Genomic DNA, 23,949 nt, shown 5'->3' on the forward strand with positions numbered 1-23,949 from the left:
GACAGCACCAGCTTCTCCAACCCATCCACAATCACAGGATGTTCCAAAATGCTTTACAGCCAATGAAGTATTTTTGAAGTGTAGTCACATTGTAATGTAGGAAAGACAGCAGCCAATTTGCACACAGCAAGGTCCCACAAACAGCAATGTGATAATGACAAAATATACTGTTTTTGCAATGTTGATTGAGGGATAAATAGTGGCCAGGACAATGGGGATAACCCCATGCTGCTCTTTGAAATAATGTCATGGGGTCTTTTACATCCACCTGAGAGGGCAGACAGTACCTCAGTTTAACGTTTCATCTGAACTGAGCCATAGCTGGCAGAGCAGCCATGATCTAACTGAATGTCAATCTTGTGGGGCTGAATCTGTTCCTATATTCCTCTAATTGCAGAAAGTAATGTGCACATCCTGACAGACTAATATACAGCTTACAAACTCAGTAAGGTTAAATTTGGGACATCCTCTCTCTTATCTGCATTATTTGGTTATGCTTCCAATTCCATGGCTAATCTGGTGGATATTATAATAAAAAGGCATTGCCTGGTGTGGTTGTGGTTCTGAGCCATACGTACCAAAAGGTCCCAAGTTTTGTCCCTGGTACTGAGTTAGATGGGACAATATTAGTGGTGGGAGGAGGGTTGTGTGGATAGAGAGCAGGATCTGGATCCTGATTAGGTGACTTTGCCAGAAAGTTAGTTTTTGGGCATCGATTGGGCAGGTGATCGGCCCCTGCTGTTAAACCTCATCCTTGGACATGATCAAATAACCAGTGAATTCTAGGCTCAAACACAGAATGGCCATTTCAGTAAGAATGTGGAAGGTTTGTAACTGTAGAACCAACACCCTAACATTAGTCATTAAGGAGAAAACTGAGCACGGTGTTGGGGTGGAAATTTTTCTGAAAAGCGTTGCTTAAAAAGAGTGCATTTTATGTAATTGAATGATAGAGGTGATGAACACATTTCAAACTGATTTTTAAAGGATTGATTTATTTTTGTCATTTCTAACCAGGTTTTACAACTGACTTGCGGTCCAGTGCCGGTGGCAGGCCTTCTCTGTGTGTCTTTGATCACTGATAGATCTTACCTGGGGACCCCTTTGAAATAGCCTCACTGCCTGGCCAGCTCATTGCAGAGATCCACAAACCCAAGGGGCTGAAGGAGGGTGGCCCAGCCGTGGATAACTTCTTGGACAAATTGTAAAATCATTGTCTGCATCTTCTTTATTGTATTTGTTTTGTCTATATGAACACAATCTTTAAAGCATTTTACACCAGGAAGAGCAGAATTTTAATAACAGTTAAAGATCCAAGATGGACTATTTGATATGGAACATATTTAACATTTTTGGCTTAAAAGTTAACCATAAAACAAAAAAACCCCAAAAAGTACAGTAAAACAACCTGTTAAAATTAACTTGTGTCTTGATTTATGCTCTTCACACCACTTCGATTTTTTTTTTTAAAGATTTTTGCTAGTTCATGCATCCACTTGTTTGAATCAATGTCCTTATCAATCACTTGCACATCAAAATAGGACAGACTAGTTGCAGAAAAAGTTCCCTGAACACTCTTGTCTTAATCCTGCCCTCTGTAGATTGCTCATAATGCATCAATATGGCATTTATACATCTTGCACCAACAAACAAAATAAAATTGTGGTCTTTGTTCCCCTTATACAAAGCTTCTTAATGGTGTGCTGAAAGTGCAGATCAGCAACATTTAAAGTCTGATGGATTTAACTAGTTAGAACATTGAATTGTTGAGCTATACCAAGAACAATACAGGTCTGATCTCAAATGGATGGTTGTGGTTACCAGAATTAGAGTGGGTGGTAGGGAAGGGGAAGAAATACCAAAAAGTCTTCATTAGGCATTCCGAGGACAAAAATATATTTTGCTTTACCTGTTGATAACTACGATCATAGAATGATCCTTTCAGCTTTTTCCCTGTGTTCCTGTGCTCTCTGGCTGGCAATTGTAATTATACCTCACTTTTAATAAACATACAGTTTTAAAATTCATGATCACATCTTGTAAAAATCAGTATTGCTTGCAGGTTGTAAAATTGAAACAATTGCAAGAGATGCCACAAAGAAAAGCCTTTTTCTACAATGAGTGGTTAGGATTTGGAATGCACTTCTGATATTGTGGATATGGATTCAAAAAGTAGTTTTCAAAAGGACATTTGATAAATATGAGGGAGAATAAAATTGCAGGAACATAGGAAAAGACTGGTAGTGGGAGTAACTGGATTGCTTTTCGAAAGAACTAGCACAAACTTGATACACTGAAAAACCTCTTGTGCTGTGTTGATTTGCTTTAGCTTTTAAGTCAGCTTGTTGATTTAGTGTTAAGCATGCTTTGAGGCTTGAAACCCTAATGGTTGGCAGTGATGAGACTTGTGGCAACAAAATAGATTTAAAAAAAACAAATAGGAGCAGAAGTCGGCCATTTGTGCCTTTTAAATGAGATGAGGGTTTTCTGCCTCTACCACCCTTTCAGTCCTGGCAACATCCTTGTAAATCTCCTCTATACCCTCTCTATTGCAGGTACTTCCTTTCCGTAATGAGGTGACCAGAACTGCACACAGTACTCAAGTTGTGGCCTAACTAATGTTTATATAGTTCCAGCATAACTGTCCTACTCTTACATTTGCCTTGGCTAATAAAAGGATTCCATATGCCTTCTTAACCACCTTATCGATCTGTCCTGCTATCTTCAGGGATCTGTGGACATACACTCCAAGGTCTCTCACTTCCTCTACACCTCTCAGTATCCTCCCATTTATCGTGTATTCCTTTGCCTTGCTTGACCTCCCCAAAGGCATCATCTCACACTTCTCTGAGTTGAATTCCATTTGCCACTTTTCTGCTCATCTGACCAGTCCATTGATATCTTCCTGCAGTCTACAGCTATCCACCACACAGCCACCTCACATTTACAGCCAAATTGTTAATATACAAAAAGCAGGGGACCTAGTACTAAACCCTGCAGACCACCACTAGAAACAGTCTTCCAGTCACAAAAACACTTGTCAACAATTACCCTTTGTTTCCTGCCAGAGTCAATTTTGTATTCAGCTTGCTAAATTGCTTTTATTTTTTTAACCAGCCTGCCATGTGGGACCTTGTCAAAAGCCTTACTAAAATCTATGTTGTCCATATCAACTGCACTACTCTCATCAATCCTCCTTGTTACTCAAAGAATTCAATCAAGTTAGTCAGACACGAACAACTTTCCCTTAACAACTCCATGCTGACTATCCTTGATTAATCCGTGTCTTTCTAAGTGACACTTTATCCTGTCTCTCAATTGATTCCAATAATTTGCTCACGACTGAGGTTAGACTGACGGGCCTGTAAGTATTCGGCCTATCCCTCGCTCCTTTTTTAATCAAAGGTATAAAGTTAGCAGATCTCCAATCCTCTAGCACTACACCTGTATCCAGTGATGATTGGAAAACGATGGTCAGACCTGCTATTTCCTCCCTGATTTCTTTTAACAGCCAGAGGTACATTTAATCCAACACTGGTGATTTATCCATTTTTAAGGATAATAATTCTCTTAAATTCTTCCTCTCTCCCTATGTTTATCGCATCCAATAATGCACACTCCTCCTTAACTACAATGTTCTCTTTTCTGAAGACAAACACAAAGTATTCATCAAGAACCATTCCCACATCTTCTGCCTCCACAGGTTTATGGGCCCTACTCTTTCCTTAGTTATCCTCTTACTCTTAATGTATTGATCTTTGGGTTCTCCTTGACCTGGGTGTCCTTATTATTGTTTTCACTCATGAAAGGATCGAGAACGAGAGGGCACAGATTTAAAGTAATTGGTAAAAGAAGCAAAAGCGACATGTGGAAAAACTTTTTCACACAGCAAGTGGTTAAGGACTGGCATACACTACCTGAGTGTGTGGTGGAGGCAGGTTCAATTGAAGCATTCAAAAGGAAATTAGACTGCTATATGAAAGGAAGAATGCGCAGGGTTACAGGGAGAAGGCGGGGGAGTCGCACGAGGTGAATTGCTCATTTGGAGAGCCAGTGCAGACACAATGGGCCGAATGGGTTCCTGTAACAATTCTGTGATATGAATCACAGAAAGTTAACATGCAGGTAGAACAAGCAATTAGGAAGGCAAAAGTTACGTTCCCTTTTGTAACAAAAGCTATTTAAATTATCTTACTACAATTGTACAGGGCATTGGTGAGGCCACACCTGAAGTACTGTATGCAGTTTTGGTCTCCTTACCTAGGAAAGGACTTACTTGCCTTAGAGGGAGTGCAACAGGTTCACTAAACTGATTCCTTGATGAGGGGATTGTCCTTTGAGGAAAAATTGCATAGACTAGGCCTATCTTCCCTGGAGTTTAGAAGAATGAGAGGTGATCTAATTGAAACAAGATTCTTAGGGGCTTGACAGGGTGGATGCTCAGAAAATGTTACCCCTGGCTGCGAAATCTAGAACATGGGGGTCACAGCCTCAGAATAAGGGGTTGGCCATTCAGAACTGAGATTTAAAAAATTCTTCACTCAGAGTTGTGAATCTTTGGAATTCTCTACACAGAGAGCTGTGACTGTTTAGTCATTCAGTATTAGCTGGCGGGCAGCCATAAAGACGGGGCTAAAGTGTGGCGAGTCGAAGAGACTTAGTAGTTGGCAGGAAAAAAGACAGGTGCAAGGGGAGAGCCAACTGTGTAACAGCCCCAACAAACAAATTTCTCTGCAGCACCTGTGGAAGAGTCTGTCACTCTAGAATTGGCCTTTATAGCCACTCCAGGCGCTGCTTCACAAACCACTGACTACCTCCAGGCGCTTATCCATTGTCTCTCGAGATAAGGAGGCCATGAAGACATATTTAAGATACAGGTCAATAGATCTACTAGGTACGAAGGGATATGGGGAGAGCGGGAAGGTGGAGTTGAGGTAGAAGATCAGCCATGATCTTATTGAATGGTTGTGCAGGCTCAAATGACCTATTCCCACTCCTATATCTTATGTTCTTAAATATGCTAAAATAACCACTCTTATTTAGCCACAAAGTTTGCTTCATTAGCAATGATATCAGATGCAGCACAAAATAAGTAAAAACATTAGAATTTATACTTACCTGACCTGTCTTACATAGCTAAAGCATCAAAACCATGGTAAGGCTCCTAAACTCGTGTTGTTCAATACACTTGCCACTCACATGTGGCAAACTGATGCTCTTCATTTTTAGAATCACAGAATACTGCGTTGTGTTAAAGTTGCAGCAGTGGATGAGATTGGTGTCACTTGCTCTTAAAAAGCTGTTGAGGCTAGGTCAATTGAAAATTTCAAAACAGAAATTGATATATTTTAGTTAGGTAAGGGTATTAAGGGTTACGGAACCAAATTGGGTAGAAGGACTTAAGATACAGATCAGCCATTTTAGCTTGAATAGGTAGCCAGCGAGGGCTGGGACCAAGGGAGCAGACTTTTTGATGGAGGCTGGAAATGATTAATTTGATTTTTGCAAGGGCAATCCCATGGAGCTAAACCACAGAGCCAAGGAAGTGGAGGAAGATGGAATGCTCCTCCACGTAAAACATTTTCCTAATCTATATTTACAATTTGGTTTCTCGGATTAAATATAAACACCAGATGATTCTAAACCAAGAGTGGGCGGAGGGTGTTGAAATTGAGGAGGCAGCCAGGGAACTACACAAGCAACTGGATGAAATTATAAATGGGAAAATCAACAGCAGATGAAATTCAATACAGAAGAGTGCAAGCACTACACATTGTAAAGAAAAAGGGTCCAAAGTAGGTATACTGTAAATGGTATAGAAATATCCAAAAGTAGAAAAATATTTGGGGTGATAGTATATTTAGCATTTGTCAAATCACAGTGAAACAACAAAGTGAACATAATTTTTATATACAACCGTTAAAGTTTACAGCACTAGAGGTCATTTGGACTACCATGTCTGTGCCAGTTAATTGATAGAACAACACAAACTGAACCACTATCCCATTCTTCCATATGTTTTGAAAGCACGGGCTTTTTGACTTGGAGGAGATGTTTACAGAGAAGTGACTGGTCAAGATTTGTAGGGGTCAGGAGGCTTGACTCGAGATATTGTTTTTGGTTTCACTTTGGACAGTGTATTGCAGTTTTAAAAACCAGCCAAGAGAGCAGTCACCCCAGCTCAGCCATTTCCATCTCTTTGAAAAACCTACTAGTTTTTCCATCTCTTTGAGAAGCTCTTAGAACTGAGTGTAAGAAATAGAAAAATTGATGCTACATTAATCCTGAATGGCTTACTTGAAACCCCTGTTGCCGCATTTCTCCCGAGACACTGGAAAAACCTGCCAGATAAATCCTTGACGTCACCAGAACTAATTGCTCCAGAAAAGGATCCCAGTAACCCGTCACTGTATACTCGGATGCCAGACAAAAAAAAAGACATCGGACATCTTTCCATATCTTTTTTTTTCCTCAAGAATTAGCAAGTATTTGGCCAAAGTATTCTTTTTGTGATATTTTTTGTAACAGAGCTCTAAAAAGAAAATCTCTTTTTTTCCAGTTAACTTGTGTGTGTGAGGGACTAAGGTAAAAGGGAACTTTCATATTTCACTCTGTGTACTAATGCTTTGCTTCATTACTGGTTCTGTCTTGTTTTGTAATAAACTGATCATTTTGTTGTTTATTAAGAAACCTGGTTGGAGTATTTTATTCTGGGATAAAGAGTAGAGTCTATGATTGACCGTATCGGTAACTGGGTAAATATTTAAATATATGTTGTGACCTGTGGAGAAGTGGAACTAGAAGACAGTGCACTCCTGCCACCTTGGTTGTAACACATAGCAGATAGTTAAAGCCATAAAAAGGCGAATAACATTTGAGTTTTGTAAAGAGGGGCATATCAACTATTTATCCACTTTTCCTTTAAAAAATGTAATCGTCATCTCTTAACCACTCTCTGTGGCAAACATTTCATGATCCAACCATCCTCTGCATAAAGAAAGTTCTCCTAACCTCTCTTCAGTTGCAGTGATAATTTTAACTTGACCCCTCATAATAATAACCCACTCGAGGAAATAGTCTCTCTCTTTTCATAGTTTTAAAACCTGTTTGAAATCTTCTCTTAGTATTCTTTACTCCAGTGAAAATGTTCCCAGTTTTTCAAGTCTGCTATAACTATAATTTCTCAAGCTGGTATCATCCTTGTGTCTTTACGCTGTAATCTCTTTTTGGCTTTATGCTGTAATCTCTCTTTGGCTTTAGAATCCTTTCTAAACATGCAACCCAAAACTGCATACTTGACTAACGATTGCTTTGTATAAATGGATCATTATCACTTTGCTTTTATATGCTCTGCCCCTCTTTATAAAACTCAAATGCTGTTAGCCTTTTTAAGGCTTTAACTACCTGTATATGGACATCAAGAAATTATATATTCAAATCTGTCAGTCTCTCTGTTCAATCACACTTTTCAGCATCTTTCCATTGAGTGTATTATCCCCATCTCTTACTTTGCTTCCCAAAATGCATTAATCTCATATTTCAGTACAGTAAATTGCATCAGCTATCTTCCGGCCATTTTGCAAACTAGTCTATGTCCTCCTGAAGTCTTTTACAATCTGTCTCACTGATTGCCAAACATTTCCTTGCCAGATTAATTGGGTATAAAATTTCCAAACTTGTACACTACCTTGGTCAAACCAACCCTTCAGAACAATGCTCAGCTTGAATCACAAAAACATGAGATAAGCATTTTGAAGCATTGAAGGCAGTGAAGAAAGGTATCAAAAAGCTGATGCCTGACATCAAAAGCTTGAATTACAAGACTGCAGAAACTGGGGTTCTGTAATATCAAAAGACGACAACTGAAAGGGAGCCCTGTAGAAAACTAACAGATATCAGATAATACAGATAAGTAATTGCAGAATACTCATCAAGGAAAACCGAGACTAGAACAAGGAAGCATAAGCTAAAACCGGTGAAAGGAAGATATGAGGAAGAATTTCTTCAAACTGAGTGGTGTCAATTGGTATGGTCTTCCAGGTGAGGGAATGCAAAATCCTTATATTCATTCAAGTTTGTCAGATAGCATGCAGGGGAATGTAACTCCTTTTAAAGTGGGGCAAACAACTTTCCTCAAATACACAGAGGTTTTTTCTCAGTGTTTCCAGTGGGGAAATGTCTGATCACTAGTTGGCAATTGCCCACATAGCATAAATGAAATCAGAAACTCACCTTGTGATTAGGCATGTAACTGTGTCCCATCATTTTTCCTGAGAGTGACACCTAAGGAAGGCACTAATTCAAAGGTTAAGCCTCAACAAAAACATCCCCCACATTCCACCCAATGGAAGCTCGAGGAACAGCACCTAATCGAATGGTTACAGCAGAGAAGGAGGCCATTCAATCTGTCGTTTTCATGCCAGGTCTCTACAAGAGCAACTCAGCTAGTCCCATTCCCTTGCGTTTTCCCCTTAGCCCTGCATTTGTTTTCTCTTCAGGTGCTTACCCAATTCCCTTTTGAAAGCCACGATTGAATCTGCCTCCAACACACTATCAGGTTGTGCTTTCCAGATCCTAACCAATCACTGCGTAAAAAAGCTTTTCCTCATGTCTCCTTTGTTCTTTTGCCATTCACTTTGTATCAGTGTACTGTGGTTCTCAACCCTTCTTCCAATTGGAACACTTTCTCTCTAACTACCTAGACCCTTCTCTAATGCCTTCACATTCTTCCTAAAGTGTGGTGCTCAGAATTGGACACCATACTCCAGTTGAGGCCAAACCAGTGTTTTATAAAAGTTCATCAGAACTTGCTTGCTTTTGTACTCTTATGCCTTTATTTATAAAACCCAGGATCCAATATGCCTGATTAACCACTTTCTCAACCTGCCCTGCCACCTTCAACGATTTGTGCACAAATACCCCCAGGATGTGGCGAATGGTGTTCCGCAGGGATCAGTGCTGGGACCTTTGCTCTTTGTAGTACATATAAATGATTTGGAAGAAAATGTAGCTGGTCTGATTAGTAAGTTTGCGGACGACACAAAGGTTGGTGGAGTTACAGATAGTGATGAGGATTGTCAGAGGATACAGCACGATATAGATCGGTTGGAGACTTGGGCGGAGAAATGGCAGATGGAGTTTAATCCGGACAAATGTGAGGTAATGCATTTTGGAAGATCTAATGCAGGTGGGAAGTATACAGTAAATGGCAGAACCCTTAGGAGTATTGACAGGCAGAGAGATCTGGGCGTACAGGTCCACAGGTCACTGAAAGTGGCAACGCAGGTGGATAAGGTAGTCAAGAAGGCATAGGCATGCTTGCCTTCATCGGTCGGGGCATAGAGTATAAAAATTGGCAAGTCATGCTGCAGCTGTACAGAACTTTAGTTAGGCCACACTTAGAATATTGCGTGCAATTCTGGTCGCCATACTACCAGAAGGACGTGGAGGCTTTGGAGAGGGTACAGAAGAGGTTTACCAGGATGTTGCCTGGTCTGGAGGGCATTATCTATGAGGAGAGGTTGGATAAACTTGGATTGTTTTCACTGGAACGACGGAGGTGGAGGGGTGACATGATAGAGGTTTACAAAATTATGAGTGGCATGGACAGAGTGGATAGTCAGAAGCTTTTTCCCAGGGTGGAAGAGTCAGTTACTAGGGGAGAGGGGAAAAGGTTTAAGGTGAGAGGGGAAAAGTTTAGAGGGGATGTGCGTGGCAAATTCTTCACACACAGTGTGGTGAGTGCCAGGAACTTGCTGCCGGGGGAGGTGGTGGAAGCAGGTACGATAATGACGTTTAAGAGGCATCTTGACAAATACATGAATAGGATGGGAATAGAGGGATACGGTCCCTGGAAGTGCAGAAGGTTTTAGTTTAGGCAGGCATCAAGATCGGCGCAGGCTTGGAGGGCCGAATGGCCTGTTCCTGTGCTGTTCTTTGTCTCTCTGCTCCTACACCCCCTTTATTTTATAGTGCCTTTCCTCATTCTGCCTAGCAAAATGTATCACTTCACACTTCTCTGCATTAAATTTCATCGGCCATGTGCCTAGCCATTCCACCAGTCTATATCCTCTTACAATCTATTGCTATCCTTCTCACAGTTCACAATAGTTCCAAGTTTTGTGTCATCTGCAAATTTTAAAATTGTACCCTGCACACCGAAGTCTAGGTTATTAATATAGATCAAGAAAAGCAGCAGTCCTAGTACTGACCCCTGGGGAACCCCACAGTCCTCCGTCCTCCAGTCTGAAAAAAACGACCGTTCACCACTACGGTGTTTCCTGTCACTCAGGCAACTTTGTATCCATGCTGTCACTGTCCTTTTTATTCCATGCGCTTCAACTTTGCTGGCAAGCCTATTATGTGACATTTCATCAAACACCTTTTGGAAGTCCATATATACCACGTCAACCCTCTCCATTACCTCATCAAAAAACTCAATCAAGTTAGTTAAACATAATTTGCCTTTATCTGTGCTGGCTTTCTTTAATTAATCCACACTTGTCTAAGTGACTGTTAATTTTGTCCCGGTTTATTGTTCCTAAAAGCTTTCCTTCTACCAAGGTTAAACTGACTAGCCTGTAGTTGCTGCGTTTATCCATGGGCTTGCCATTCCCTATCTCTGTAATCTCCTCCAGCCCTACATACCTCCCAGATATCTGTGCCCATCTAATTCTGGCATCCCCGATTTTAATTGCTCCACCATTAGTGGCTGTGCCTTCAGCTGCCAAGGCCCTAAGCTCTGGAATTCACTCCCTAATCCTCTCCACCTCGCTATCCTCCTTTCAGAGGCACCTGCCAATTTGTTTATCTTTATCTTTCCCCTTGTTAATGGCCTATACAGAACACCTGGTAGAGAAATGGTACCTCTATTGTTTCTTAGCTCTAACCAAATAGATTCTGTCATTGACCCCCCTCAGGACAACCTCTCTCACCAGCACTATAATATTCTCCCTAATCAATACTGCTATGCCTCTTCCTTCCTTTCTTTTAATTAGGCATGTTACAACCTTCTGGACTCAACGCTAAGTTCAACAATTTCAGCTCATAACCAACATCCCCATTTTTTAGTTTTTGGACAGCAGCTGCTGGTTTTGATTCTGCCTTTCCCATTTGCACCTCCAACAGACACATCTTATGTTTCTTTACTTGTCCCATTACCATTCCCTTTCGTCTTACACCATCATCCCTATGCCATTTAATCTGCTTTTCACCCCATCAGATCTTCCCTTTTGTTGTAACCACCACCCAGGCTTCTGTACTTGCTTAAAACCTGTTACGGGTGGCACAGTGGTCAGCACCACAGCTCCAGCGACCCGGGTTCAATTCTAGGTACTGCCTGTGCGGAGTTTGCAAGTTCTCCCTGTGACCGCGTGGGTTTTCTCCGGGTGCTCCAGTTTCCTCCCACAGCCAAAGACTTGCAGGTTGATAGGTAAATTGGCCATTATAAATTGCCCCTAGTATAGGTAGGTATTAGGGAATATAGGGAAGGTGGGGATGTGGTAGGAATGTAGGATTAGTATAAATGGGTGGTTGATGGTCGGCACAGACTCGGTGGGCCGAAGGGCCTGTTTCAGTGCTGTATCTCTAAATAAATAAAGAGCAAACTTTTTCCAGTTCTGATGAAAGGTCATTGAACTCAACTGTAACTGTTTCTTTCTCGATAGATGCTGCCAGACCTAAATATTTCCAGAATTTTCTACTTTCTTTCAGATTTTCAGCATCTGCGGTATTCTGTTTTTGCATTAGATTTTAAGGAGTGTCTTAAAGGAGGAGAGGTTGAGGAAGGGAACCCCATGCGGAGGGCCTAGATAGCTGAAGACACATCTACCTATGATTGAGCGATTAAAATTAGAGATGCGTGCACAAGATATCAGAATTGGAGGAGCGACAGATCTCAGAGGTTATAGAGCTGAAGGATGTTACAGAAATAGGGAGGGATGAGGCCATGGAGAGTTTTGAAAACAAGGATGAGAATTTTAAAATCAAGGTATTGCCAGACCGGAAGCCAAGGTCAGCGAGCACAGAGGTGATGGGTAAATTGGACAGTGCATTTTAGGATATGGGCAGTAGTTCTGGATGAGTTCAAGTTTATGGAAAGTGGAAGATGGGAGGGCAGCCAGGAGAGCATTGCAAGTCAAGTCTAGTGCTAACAAAGGCACTGATGAGAGTTTCAGCAGCAGATGAGTTGAGGCTGAACCCTCCAAGAACTCTGCACTCCAACTCTGGCCTCTTGTCCATCCCCCACTCCCTTTGTCCTACCATTGGCAGTCATGTTGAGACCCTAAGTTCTGGAATTCCCTCCTTAAACCTTTCCACCTCCCTCTCCTTCTTCAAAGCTTTCCTTAATACCCACCTCTTTGACCAAGCTTTTAGTCACCCTCTGAATATTGCCTTCTTGGGCTTGATGTTACTTTTTTCTGATTACACTCTGAAGTACCTTGAAATGCTTTTCTACATTAAAAGTGCAAGTTGTTTAGAAATCGCTCGATTATATCTTCCCTTCTAACCAAAAGAAAAAGTGGTAGAAAATATCAAAAGATCAAATATCTTTTACAGGTCTCTTGTGGAAGAAATGTTCGAAAAACTTGTAGATGGAGAAAAAAGGAAAAGAGTGGCCTGCACAGTATTTTAATCATAATTCCAACGTGATCTTCATCACAGAAACAATCAGGTACACTATCTCACACCATATTTAGCTGTCATTGAGTGATATTAACACATCTTCAATCAATAAACAATAAAAATGAAGATTACAGAATGAAGTTATGAAAATTCAAGTTCACTTCCACTCACCATATTGCTAGCTTAGAGCATGAAGTTGACAGAGCTGCCAATTTCTCTGCAACTTTCACACTTCAGTGCAGACACCTGGAATACCTCGACATTCAGCTGTAGAATTACGATAAAGATCTGGCAGGAGGAAAGAGACTACAGGAGAAACGGAGGAGGCAAAAGGTGATAATGCCATTTTTATAGTCAGAGTCGTACAGCATAGAAACAGGCCCTTCGGCCCACCGCATCCATGCCAACCATAATGCCTATCTATACTAATCCCACCTGCCTGCATTAATTCCATATACCTCTATGCCTTGCTCATTCAAGTACCTGTCCAGGTGCCTCTTAAGTGTCACTACTGTTCCTGCCTCTGCCACCTCCTCAGGCAGCTAATTCCAGATACCCACTATTCTTTGTGTGAAAAATTTACCCCTTTGATCCCCTTTAAACCTCCTCCCTCTCACCTTAAATTTATGTCCTCTAGTTTTAGTCACCCCTACCATGGGAAACAGACTCTGGCTATCTACCCTATCTATGCCTCTCATCATTTTATATACCTCTATCATGTCCCCTCTCAGCCTCCTTCACTCCAGGGAAAACAGACCCAGCCTATCCAATCTTTCTTTATAACTCAAGCCCTCCAAACCAGGCAACATCCTTGTGAATCTTTTCTGCACCCTCTCTAGCTTAATCACATCTTTCCTGTAATGCGGCAAGCAGAACTGGGGTTTTCTGGGGTTTCCAAGGCTCATTTGCTGAAGTTAGGGCAGGCAGTCGGGAGAACCCTCAGTGTGTGGTGTAGATGCTCTGAATTACCACCAAGCAGAATGAAGCACGCTCTCCCACTTCACAAAGAACTTAAAATGGTGAAGCTGATTTGCATCTTCTGCTTTCTTTACCCAATAACTCTTCAATAGTACTTAAGGCAATCAAAATAAATTTAAAACACATTTAATTTTCAGGATTTTTATTCAGATTCTCTCTAAAAATGAAACTCATGTAACCATTGTTCATAGAAACATAAATTTTAAACTGCTGCCTTCATAACCAGTTAGATGTAGCATAAAAAAATATCAGGACTTGCTCCAAGGTCTTCCTCACTAGTACCTGTGTTTAGGTCTCCTACTTTCCTTGTCGACTGCAATTGTAGGATATGAGCTCGTTTTGTTTTGAAGACTTCACTGTTTAAATTGGTTTGATGTTTTTATTCCTAAAAATGGTTTCCTGGAGACTTTCTCAGTAATCTTCCTTTGAATAGACAGGTTCTTATAAACAGGATTATGTCTGAAATTCTTGCAGTTAAGAATGGTTGCATGCTGGGAGCTGTTCTGTTTGATGGAGTGTCTTTCGCCAACATTAATGGGTCTGGGAACCTGTATGAACACAAGGCTCTTGAACATCTCGCAGAGGCACAGACCTCTAACAAAAAACAGTTACAGATATTTTAAACAGAAAATGCTACTGTAGATGCGATTTATAAATACTTTTCCTGTACGTATTTTGATTTTTCTCATACAAGTCTTATTCCAAATAACAAGGGCTCAACTTAGTGAAGAAACAAAATTAGTAACCAAAGAGATGTCACTCCTTTCTCTTTTAAATTTAATAGCAGCTTGTTGCAAGTTAGTCTAGCTTCACCTTTTATTTGTATAATCTTACACAGTGATTTAATGCTGTTTTAGGAATATAAAAATTTGAGCTGATGCAATGCAAGTGTGGCACAAAGTTGCATATACAACAGACAATGTATTGGATTCAATGTAGATGTTGTAATGAAAGTTCATTGCAAAGAGGCCAGATCAAGCGGGTAAAATAGCACACAAGCTCCTTAGGATTCTTCAGACACAGTTTGAGTAAGTTTTCCCTTCTCCCTCAATATCATTTAACTGGCTACGTCAGAGGCTATACCTATCAACTGGCTAGATAATTCAGAGGCTACATCATATAACGGCTGCCAGTTGCAACCCACTGATTTGATGCTTGGTCAAAATATAATGAAAATATTGACTGTTAGCAATAAAAATGAAACTCTGCTACTGACACAGGCCCTTGGTAACCAGCCAACAGAAGGTACCAAGGAGCACTCTGTACCACCACACCATCCAATTAATTATGGTTCCATTCCTTAGGCTTTAGCCTCACCAAAATGATGTCCACTGTTGTCCACCAGGGCAGATTTATTTTCCTAAGTCCACTACGACTTGGACTGAAATTTCTTGTACCAATTCTAAACAAAAATTTCTAGCATTGAGAAAAGAGCAAAGTGTCGTCTTCCTTTTAGCTCTTGAATCGAACATGGTGCTTACAGAAAGTTTTACAACCTAGGTTATTTATTACTAGAACCAGGTCTCCAGAATACAATGCCATGATCGTACTACTGTACATTACCCATGTACAAGTACTCATTATGTTTCCAACAGGCCACATGGAAATCAAGATGCATCTCAAAACTGGAGCACATCCCCCCACAAAAACTGGGAGGCAGAGCTTGGGCTCCAGAGAATACATAATTTTCCTTTTTAGATCCTGAATTCACAAGTGCAGAGTGTGAAATAATGTTACAAACTTCCTTAGCATAGAAGAAAAAATGGCACATGAATTTTATTTTTAAAAACCCTTATCAGAACAAAAGAGACAACATCAACGGCTTCAAATATTTACTCTTTTTTAAAAAAAGTCGGAAAGTTTCCTTTTAAAAAAAAACTGGTTTGGAAAACATCTAATTTATATAAATATATTTCCCTACTTTAAGATGATTCTCTTTTGCTAGTTGCAGAATGGGTTTGACCCAATCAATGCAGCCAAGATCATTATTTTTTTCAAAAATCTATGTAATTATAAAAGTAAATTTAAAAGGTTCAACCAAATTCATGGCCATCTTTCTTTTTTCTTGCTAACTCTCCTCCCTCATTCTCTCCTGAAGGCACTATTACTGGGGTGCAGTTTCACAGGCAACATCTTACACCACAGAAAACGGGCCAATCAACTGTGGAGCACAACACAATCGCTTTACTCCTGTCCAAGGCTCATCCACATGGGCAAATTTTGGAGGATTCATTTGATGGACATCATGAGTAAAAACCCCATCTAGCTTAGAGACACTGAGACCAATCATAATACCACAATAAATACTCTGTGATCAACGAGCTCAGCAGAGATTGGAAATTGTACTGCAGACCTTCTGGTCTACATTGCTTGCTGCAGAACATGGTGCATTTATCCACACTCAACTATCTAGGGCACTAGAAAATAAAGATCATCAACTATTTCAGCATGTACTGGCTTCCAAGTACTAAACACTTCCAGATCAGAACTGCCATTTTGTTTCAAATGGTGCATGGGTTGAAATCCAAAATTATCAGAAACCCTTAGTTACAACTGTAATCAAACATTTACATTATGACATGAACAACAAATATTGTGTAACTCTAGACATCTCCTTCCCCATAATGCTAGATACAGATTTTCCTTTGGTACAGTGTTCATCAACTTTTGAGGCTGAAATGGGGTACTGTGGCATAAGGCGACAGGAGGTAATCAAAGCATGTATTATAAATCACTACAGTTTTGTCACCTCCAATTTTCTCCCATCTTAACCATTGCAGCAGAGAAATGGAATGCTGTTCCACAGGTGCTGGTCTAGTTTACTTCATCTGGATGGCTATTGTTCATGTAGGACACCAGACAGTGACTGTCAGCAAGCTATTCAACTGGAGGGGGCAACTTCAAAACCAATCTTGTCTACGTGTTTACACTTCCAAATAGGAGTCATTGGATTTTTCTCACATCTGTACCCAGGACCAGTGAGACAGTCTGTAGCACCCCTATTGCCTAAAATCAGCTAGCTCAACAGGTACTGAAGCCAGAGTGTTCCTAATCTATATCGTCACATGCAATGTGTTTTCCACTGAGGTACGGTATACAGACTGTCTGCATGATTCAGTCTTCCTTTCTGCCTCTCCCATCTGTAGTCCCAATTATTTCTTTAACAAAACCTAGAAAATCACATATAAATTACAAAAGGAATGGAAACCATAAGAAGAAAAATGTATTTTTTGCCATCCTGGAAACACTGTACAAGCTTACATGTAATTTAATCAATAAAGAATTAAATCTCAGAACTGGTTACTACAATATCTTATCCTAAAGACCTTAACCTCTGGCTCAGTTATTGCAATTGAGTCAGAATTACAGTACTTAACCTCAGTAAATGTGAAATCATGGTGTTCTTCAGCAGTGGCTGAGGCTATAGTATTCTTCACAATAAAGCACCAAATATTTGAACTGTTACAGAAACAATGCATATTTTTCCGGAGGGGCGTGGACATCCAGAGTCAACAGTCAGAAAAATAAAAATCTACTGTGAATTTCACTGGTGGCTCTGAATGGAACTACACTACATTAATCGCAACAAAACATTTTACAATTTTTTTCTTCTGCTTCCACCAAACCTCAAACCCAGAGGCCAGGGATTTCAGATCCAAACTCTTAGTTCCTGTCACCATTCTTGTTCCCATGCCCATCCAAGTAAGTGCTGCACTGGGTAAGTCTCCGCAAATGCTGACCGTCAACAAGGTTCTCGATGTTTCAAATACAAAAAAAAGTGGCAGCATTGTAGAGAATGCACAAAATGTTGAACTCTAGCTCCTCAGCTGCAGCATGATTGCTGTTCCACTCTTTCTCCCTGCAACCACCACCTCCCCCAGTTCAGCTTTTGATTACAAAATTAAGTGTATGTGAAATTCATCAATCTAAAGAGATGATATCTGGGATGCTGCTGCCTCCTCCTCCGCCTCCTGCTATTACCCCAGTTTCTGCTCGGCTGGTGCTGCTGCCCTCGTGATGTTGGGTTGATGAGATGATGCTTCCAACAGTGGTGGGTGTCATAGTCGGTGATCCAACAGCAGAGGAGAGATTGTCCAGAAATAGAGATTGACAGTACTGCAGTTGAGCAAATAGAGGGAATAATAAAAGTAAGTGAAATACATGATGATCTGATATGAACTGAAGATTTCTTTTGTTGGGAGAAGGGGGCAAACTGTTTTCCTCTCTGCACCATCCCACAGTTGAAGGCTCTCAAGTAATTTGTTCCCAGACCTGGCAGTCACAAGGAGGAAGGCAAGGAGAGTCCTAGAGAACATGACTTACTCTCCTTCCTTCCAAGAAAGTACCTGCTCCTCTGCTTAGTATAGCTGAGATCAGAGACTTGCCATGTAGGCAAATACTGGCACAAAACCATGCTTTACCACTGCACAAGGGCATATCAATGCATTGGTAAGAATTGCTGAGATGAAATCCAGGGCTTTTTTGTTCCCATTATGGCAGTGTATATTTTTAAAATCCTGTCACTGGGGTTAAAATTAATTCTCTTCATTTTAATATGTTATTTAGTCCCTATTCAATCTACCAAAGCAGCATGGTAACCTGTGATTGGACATGTAATTAAAAAGATAAAGTGTAAAATTATGTACAACATGGAAGGCAATACCTGAGCACACCATCGAATTTAGAATAATCAGAGGGATTGAGACTTTGTTAAATTTTGAACAGTACTGCAGTTGTCAGATCAAAGATCAAGATGGAAGTCATCTTGGACCCATGGATTGCACATCCTGTTCCATATGGGAACTCCAGGATGCTTCTCACGTCCTAGACTACCACACGTGCAGGAAGTGTCATCAACTACAACAGCTCAAGCTCTGAGTTTTGAAGCTTGAGTAGCATCTGGCGTCACTGTGGTGCAGTGGATGGCATGTTTCTGGATGTGGTCACCCCACAGCTTAGGGGTCTGAAGGCAGAGAGGAAAGGAGTGACCGTCAGACAGTTGAGGAAGTCCAGGAAGGAAGTGCAGGAATCCCCTGAGTGCATCTTGCTGTCCAACCGGTATTCAGTTCTGAATATTGGCGAGAATGATGGTTCCTCTGGGGGGTGCAGCCAGAGCCAAGTCCACGGCACCATGGCTGGCTCATGTGTACAAGGGGGCAGGAGGAAGATTAGGAAAGCAATAGCGATAGGGGATTCTACAGTTAGGGGAACAGACAGGCATTTCTGCAGCTGCAGACATGAATCCAGGATGGTGTGTTGTCTCATTGGTGCCAGGGTCAGGGATGTCAGTGAGCAGCTGCAGAGTACTCTGAGGTGAGAGGGTGAACAGCCAGCGGTCATGGTCTGTATTGTTACCATTGGCATGGGTAGAAAGAGGGATGAGATCCCACAGGCAGATTTTTAGGGAGCTAGGAAAGAAACTAGCAAGCAGGACCTCAAAAGTAGTAACCTCTGGATTACTCCCTGTGCCACACGCTATTGAGCATAGAAATAGGAGGATACAGCAGATGAATGCGTGGCTGTAGAGATGAAGCCGAAGGAAGGGCTTTAGATTCCTGGGACATTGGGATTGGGTCTGGGGGAGATATTAAGCGGAGTCAGAGTAAGAGGAAATACAATCAGATCTAAATTAGATTTATCGTGCATGCATGTGAATAAGGTTGGTGAGCTGCAGGAGCTGGTAGCCACGTGGGAATATGATGTTGTGGCACTAACGGAGACCTGGCTCAAAAAAAGACAGGACTGGGTACAAAATATTCCTGGATACAAGGTGTTCAGGAAATATAGGGACGGAAAAAAAGAAAAAGGGGTAGCTGTAATGATTAAGGGTAATATTACAGTGCTGGAGAGAGAGGATGTCCTAGAGGGATCAAGGTTAAAATCTATTTGGTTAGAGCTAAGAAAAGACAGAGATACCATTATACTATTGGGTGTATTCTATAGGCCACCAACTAGTGGGAAAGATACAGGAGAACAAATTTGCAAGGGAATTACAGAGGTAGAAAAACTATAGATTAGTTATAATGGGGGCTTCAATTATCCTAATATAAACTGGGATAGTAATAGTGTAAAGGGCAGAGAGGGGGAAGACTTTCCAAAGAGTGTTCAGAAGAATTTTCGAGATCATTATGTTTCCGGTCCAACAAGCAAGGAGGCATTGCTGGATCTAGTGTTGGAGAATGAGGTGGGAGAAGTGGATCAAGTGTCAGTAAGGGAACATTTAGGGAGCAGTGATCATAGTATCGTAAGGTTTACGTTAGCTATGGAAAAGAACAAGGAGAAATCCACAGTAAAAATAATTAGTTGGGGGAGGGCTAATATCAATGGAGTGAGAACGGATCTGGCTCAAGTAAATTGGAATCAAAGATTGTCAGGCAAAACTGTAAAAGAACAATGGGCTGCCTTTAAAGAGAAGAGTGTTCAGGAATAGTTGAGGTACATTTCCACGATGGGGAAAGGTAGAATAAACAGTCAGAGCTCCCTGGATGACGAAAAAGGTAGAATATGAAGCAGAAAAAGGGTGTGTATGACAGATGTCAGGTGGATAATACAACTGAGAACCAGACTAAATAGAGCAAGTTCAGAGGAGGAGTGAAAAAAGAAATAAGAGCAGCAAAGAGAGAGTATGATAAGTGACTGGAAGCCAACATAAAAGGTAATCCAAAGTCTTCTACAGGCATATATATAGTAAAAGGGTCGTGAGAGGAGGAGTAAGGTCGATTAGGGATCAAAAAGGGGATTTATGCATGGAGGCAGACAGCATGGCTGAGATATTAAATGAGTACTTTGAATCTGTCTTTACCAAAGAAGAAAATGCTGCCATACTTGTAGTGAAAAAAGAGGCAGCTGAGATACTGGTGTTAGAAAGGCTACTGTATTTAAAGTTGATTAGTCACCAGGACCGGATCAGATGCATCTGAGGATGTAAGGCTGGAAATTGCAGAGGCACTGGCCATAATCCTTCTTGCATATAGGGGTGGTGCCAAAGGACGGAAAATTGCAAATGTTATACCCTTGTTCAAAAAAGGGTGTAAGCAAAGCCCAACAACTACAAGACAGTCAGTTTAACCTTGGTGGTGGGAAAGCTCTCAGAAATGATAATCCAGGACAAAATAACAGTCACTTGGACAAATGTGGATTAATTAGGGAAAGCCAACATGGATTTTCTAAGGGCAAATCGTGTTTAACTAACTTGATTGAATTTTTTGATGAGGAAACAGAGAGGGTTGACGAGGGCAATGTGGTTGCTGTGGTGTACATGGACTTCCAAAAGGCGTTTGATAAAATGCCACATAACAGGCTTGCCGGCAAAGTTGAAGCCCTAGGAATAAAAGGGAAAGTGGCAGCATGGATACTAAATTGGCTGAGTGATAGGGACAGAAAGTAGTAGTGAATGGTTGTTTTTTCGGACTGGTGGATGGTATATATTGGGGTTTTCCGGGGCTCGGTATTAGGACCACTGCTTAATTGATCTATGTTAATAACCTACACTTGGGTGTGCAGGGCACAATTCCAAAATTTGCAGATGTGACAAAACCTGGAAGTATTGTGAACTGTGAGGAGGATGGTGATAGGCCTCAAGAGTACATAGACAGCCTAGTGGAATGGGCAGACATGTGGCAGAGGAAATTTAATGCAGAGAAGTGTGAAGTGATACATTTTGGTAGAAAGAATGAGGACAGGCAATATAAAATAAAGGATACAATTCTAAATGGGGTACAGGAGCAGAGGGGCCTGATGGTATTTACACACAAATCATTGAAGGTAGGAGGGCAGGTTGAGAAAGCAGTTAATAAGGCATACAGGATCCTGGACTTTATAATTAGAGGCATAAAGTACAAAAGCAAGGAAGTTATGGTGAACCTCATAAAACACTGGTTCGACCTCAACTGGAGTACTGTGTCCAATTTGGGCACTACACTTCAGCAAGGATGTGAAGACCTTGGAGAGGGTACAGAAAAGATTTACGAGATTGCTCCAAGGAATGAGGGACTTCAGTTACGAGGATATTTTGGAGAAGCTGGGCAAGTTGGGTGAGTGGGCAAATGCATGGCAGATGCAGTATAATGTGGATGAATGTGAGGTTATCAACTTTGTAAAAAAGGAAAGGCAGATTATCTGAACGGTGATAGACAGGGAGAGGTGCAACAAGACCTGGGTGCCCGTGTACACCAGTCGCTGAGAGCAAGCATTCACGTGCAGCAAGCAATTAGAAAGGCGAATGGTATGTTGGCCTGCATTGCAAGAGGATTTGAGTACAGGAGCAAGGATGTCTTACTGCAGTTATACAGGGCCTTAGTGAGACCACATCTGGAGTACTGTGTGCAGTTTTGGTCTCCTTATCTGAGGAAGGATGTTCTTGCCATGGAGGGAGTGCAAAGAAGATTTACTAGGCTGATTCCTGGGATGGCAGGATTGACGTATGAGGAGAGATTGGGTCGACTAGGCCTATATTCACTCGAGTTTAGAAGAATGAGAGGGGATCTCATAGAAGCCTATAAAATTCTAACAGGACTAAACAGACTAGATGCAGGGAGGATGTTCCCGATGGCTGGGGAGTCCAGAACCAGGGGTCACAGTCTCAGGATACGGGGTACGCCATTTAGAACCAAGATGAGGAGAAATTTCTTCACTCAGAGGGTGGTGAACTTGTGGAATTCTCTAACGCAGAATGCAGTGGAGGCCAAATCATTAAACATATTCAAGAAGGAGATAGACATATTTCTTAATGCCAAAGGTATCAAGGGATATGGGGGAAAAGCGGGAACAGGGTACTGGAATTAGACAATCAGCCATGGTCTTTTTTGAATGGCGGAGCAGGCCCGAAGGGCCGAATGGCCTACTCCTGCTCCTATTTTCTATGTTGTTCGCCTTAAAGAGAAGGTTGAGAGGAGATTTGATAGAAGTTTTTAAAGTCATAAGGGATCTGGCCAGAGTAGACAGGGAGAAACTGCTCCAAGTGGTGAAAAAGTCGGAAACCAGAGGACGCTAATTTAAAGTGATTGGCAAAAGAATTAGAGGCGACATGAAGAAAACTTTTTTATGTAGCAAGTGGTTAGGACCTGGAATGCATTGTTTAGCAGTGCGGTGGAGGAAGATGTAATCGTGGCTTTCAAAAAGGAATGGATAATTGCAGGGAAAAGGCCAGGAAGTGGAAACATCTGAACTGCTCTTGCAGAGAGCGGACATTGACATAATGGGCCCAATGGCTTCCTTCTGTGTTCTAACCATTCAAAATGGGAGGCATTTCATTTCCTAGCACCAAGTCATCTCACCTTAATGAGCACAGAAATAAAAGAACAAGCCTCATTCTTGTAATGACTAAGAATTTAAAAAGGAAGAAATGTATGAAGGCTTGGAATCTACAGGTAGAAACTGTACTCCAATGTCACACTGGCTCCAGAGACACTATACATGGTGTCGATGAAGCTCCCTCTATTAGAGATATAGATCCTTTGAGTAGGGGACGAAGGACCTGCAGATGCTTCACAATGGTTGGATGGATACTAGTCTTGGTGAGTACAAAAACACAAATTACAATGAATTTCCATCCACTGGCATTGGTTCCCTTTCTTCCTGAAAGATGTCTCAGCATCAGTCTGTATAAGGTCAATGAGTGATTCTCAGTCAAATTCACATGTAACAGCAGAGACCCATGTTTTAATAGGTCTCAGGAGTTGCCGCTGGATGTAACATCGCTGTCTCTGCCAAGCACTTGATGAAGAGTAGTGCAGGGAAGTGCAAACAAGGTTTTTGGTGGGGGCAGGAAGGGATTTGGAGAAGAGAAGAGTGGCACTGGGTTACAGTCACTCTCCAAAAACATGCACATAATATAAAATTGCCTGTGGTGTCACAGGACAGGTGATAAATGTGACTCAATGTACTACAGAGAGCTGAAAGTAAAAACTATTTCTTGTAGTGCACTGTCCTACAAGAAGCTACATTACGTACATACCTGAGGATCGCTCTGAAACAATGAGAAAAAGTCCAGATCTGAAAAAGAAATTGCATTTATAATCAGATGCGATACTGTAACAAGACTTGCAATACAGATTTAAATCCGTATGCCCTATCATCAAAGGCAATTCACATACACTCAGATTTTTTTTTGTTTAAAAGTGAAGCACGCGTATAGATACAAACAATGCCTTGCTCATTTTTCAAAGGGAGTGAGATGAATGAATGGAGAAGGCGGAAAGAAGTTGCATGAAGTTTGTGCTAATCACGTGACAACCAGATGATCACAGATGGAAAAGGAGACAGTGACACTAAAGTCTGTAGACACTGATGATGTGGAGCTTTCAAGCTTATTCACACCGACCAGTAAGTTTTATCACAAATTGAGTT

General features: G+C 41.3%; 2 protein-coding genes across 4 annotated transcripts in view; one reads left to right on the forward strand and one right to left on the reverse strand.

Annotated features, from left to right (window-relative positions):
• Window positions 1-6,663, forward strand: part of LOC137380447 (elongation factor 2b-like) — a 37,508-nt gene extending 30,845 nt beyond the window's left edge. The window contains exon 5 of the mRNA XM_068052771.1: window positions 1,018-6,663. The gene's annotated coding sequence lies outside the window, so the exon portion shown is untranslated. The remainder of the gene's footprint in view (window positions 1-1,017) is intronic.
• Window positions 6,664-13,727: 7,064 nt separating this feature from the next.
• Window positions 13,728-23,949, reverse strand: part of pias2 (protein inhibitor of activated STAT, 2) — a 69,597-nt gene continuing 59,375 nt past the window's right edge. For all 3 annotated transcript variants that reach the window (XM_068030098.1, XM_068030078.1, XM_068030087.1), the window contains exons 13-14: window positions 23,558-23,595; window positions 13,728-17,718 (exon numbers count right to left, since the gene is read on the reverse strand). In XM_068030098.1, coding sequence (XP_067886199.1) covers window positions 17,524-17,718; window positions 23,558-23,595 — 233 coding nt within the window. In that variant the 3' untranslated portion in view covers window positions 13,728-17,523. The remainder of the gene's footprint in view (window positions 17,719-23,557; window positions 23,596-23,949) is intronic.

Source organism: Heterodontus francisci, chromosome 1 (genome assembly GCF_036365525.1).
Source record: "Heterodontus francisci isolate sHetFra1 chromosome 1, sHetFra1.hap1, whole genome shotgun sequence".
NCBI lineage: Eukaryota > Metazoa > Chordata > Chondrichthyes > Heterodontiformes > Heterodontidae > Heterodontus > Heterodontus francisci.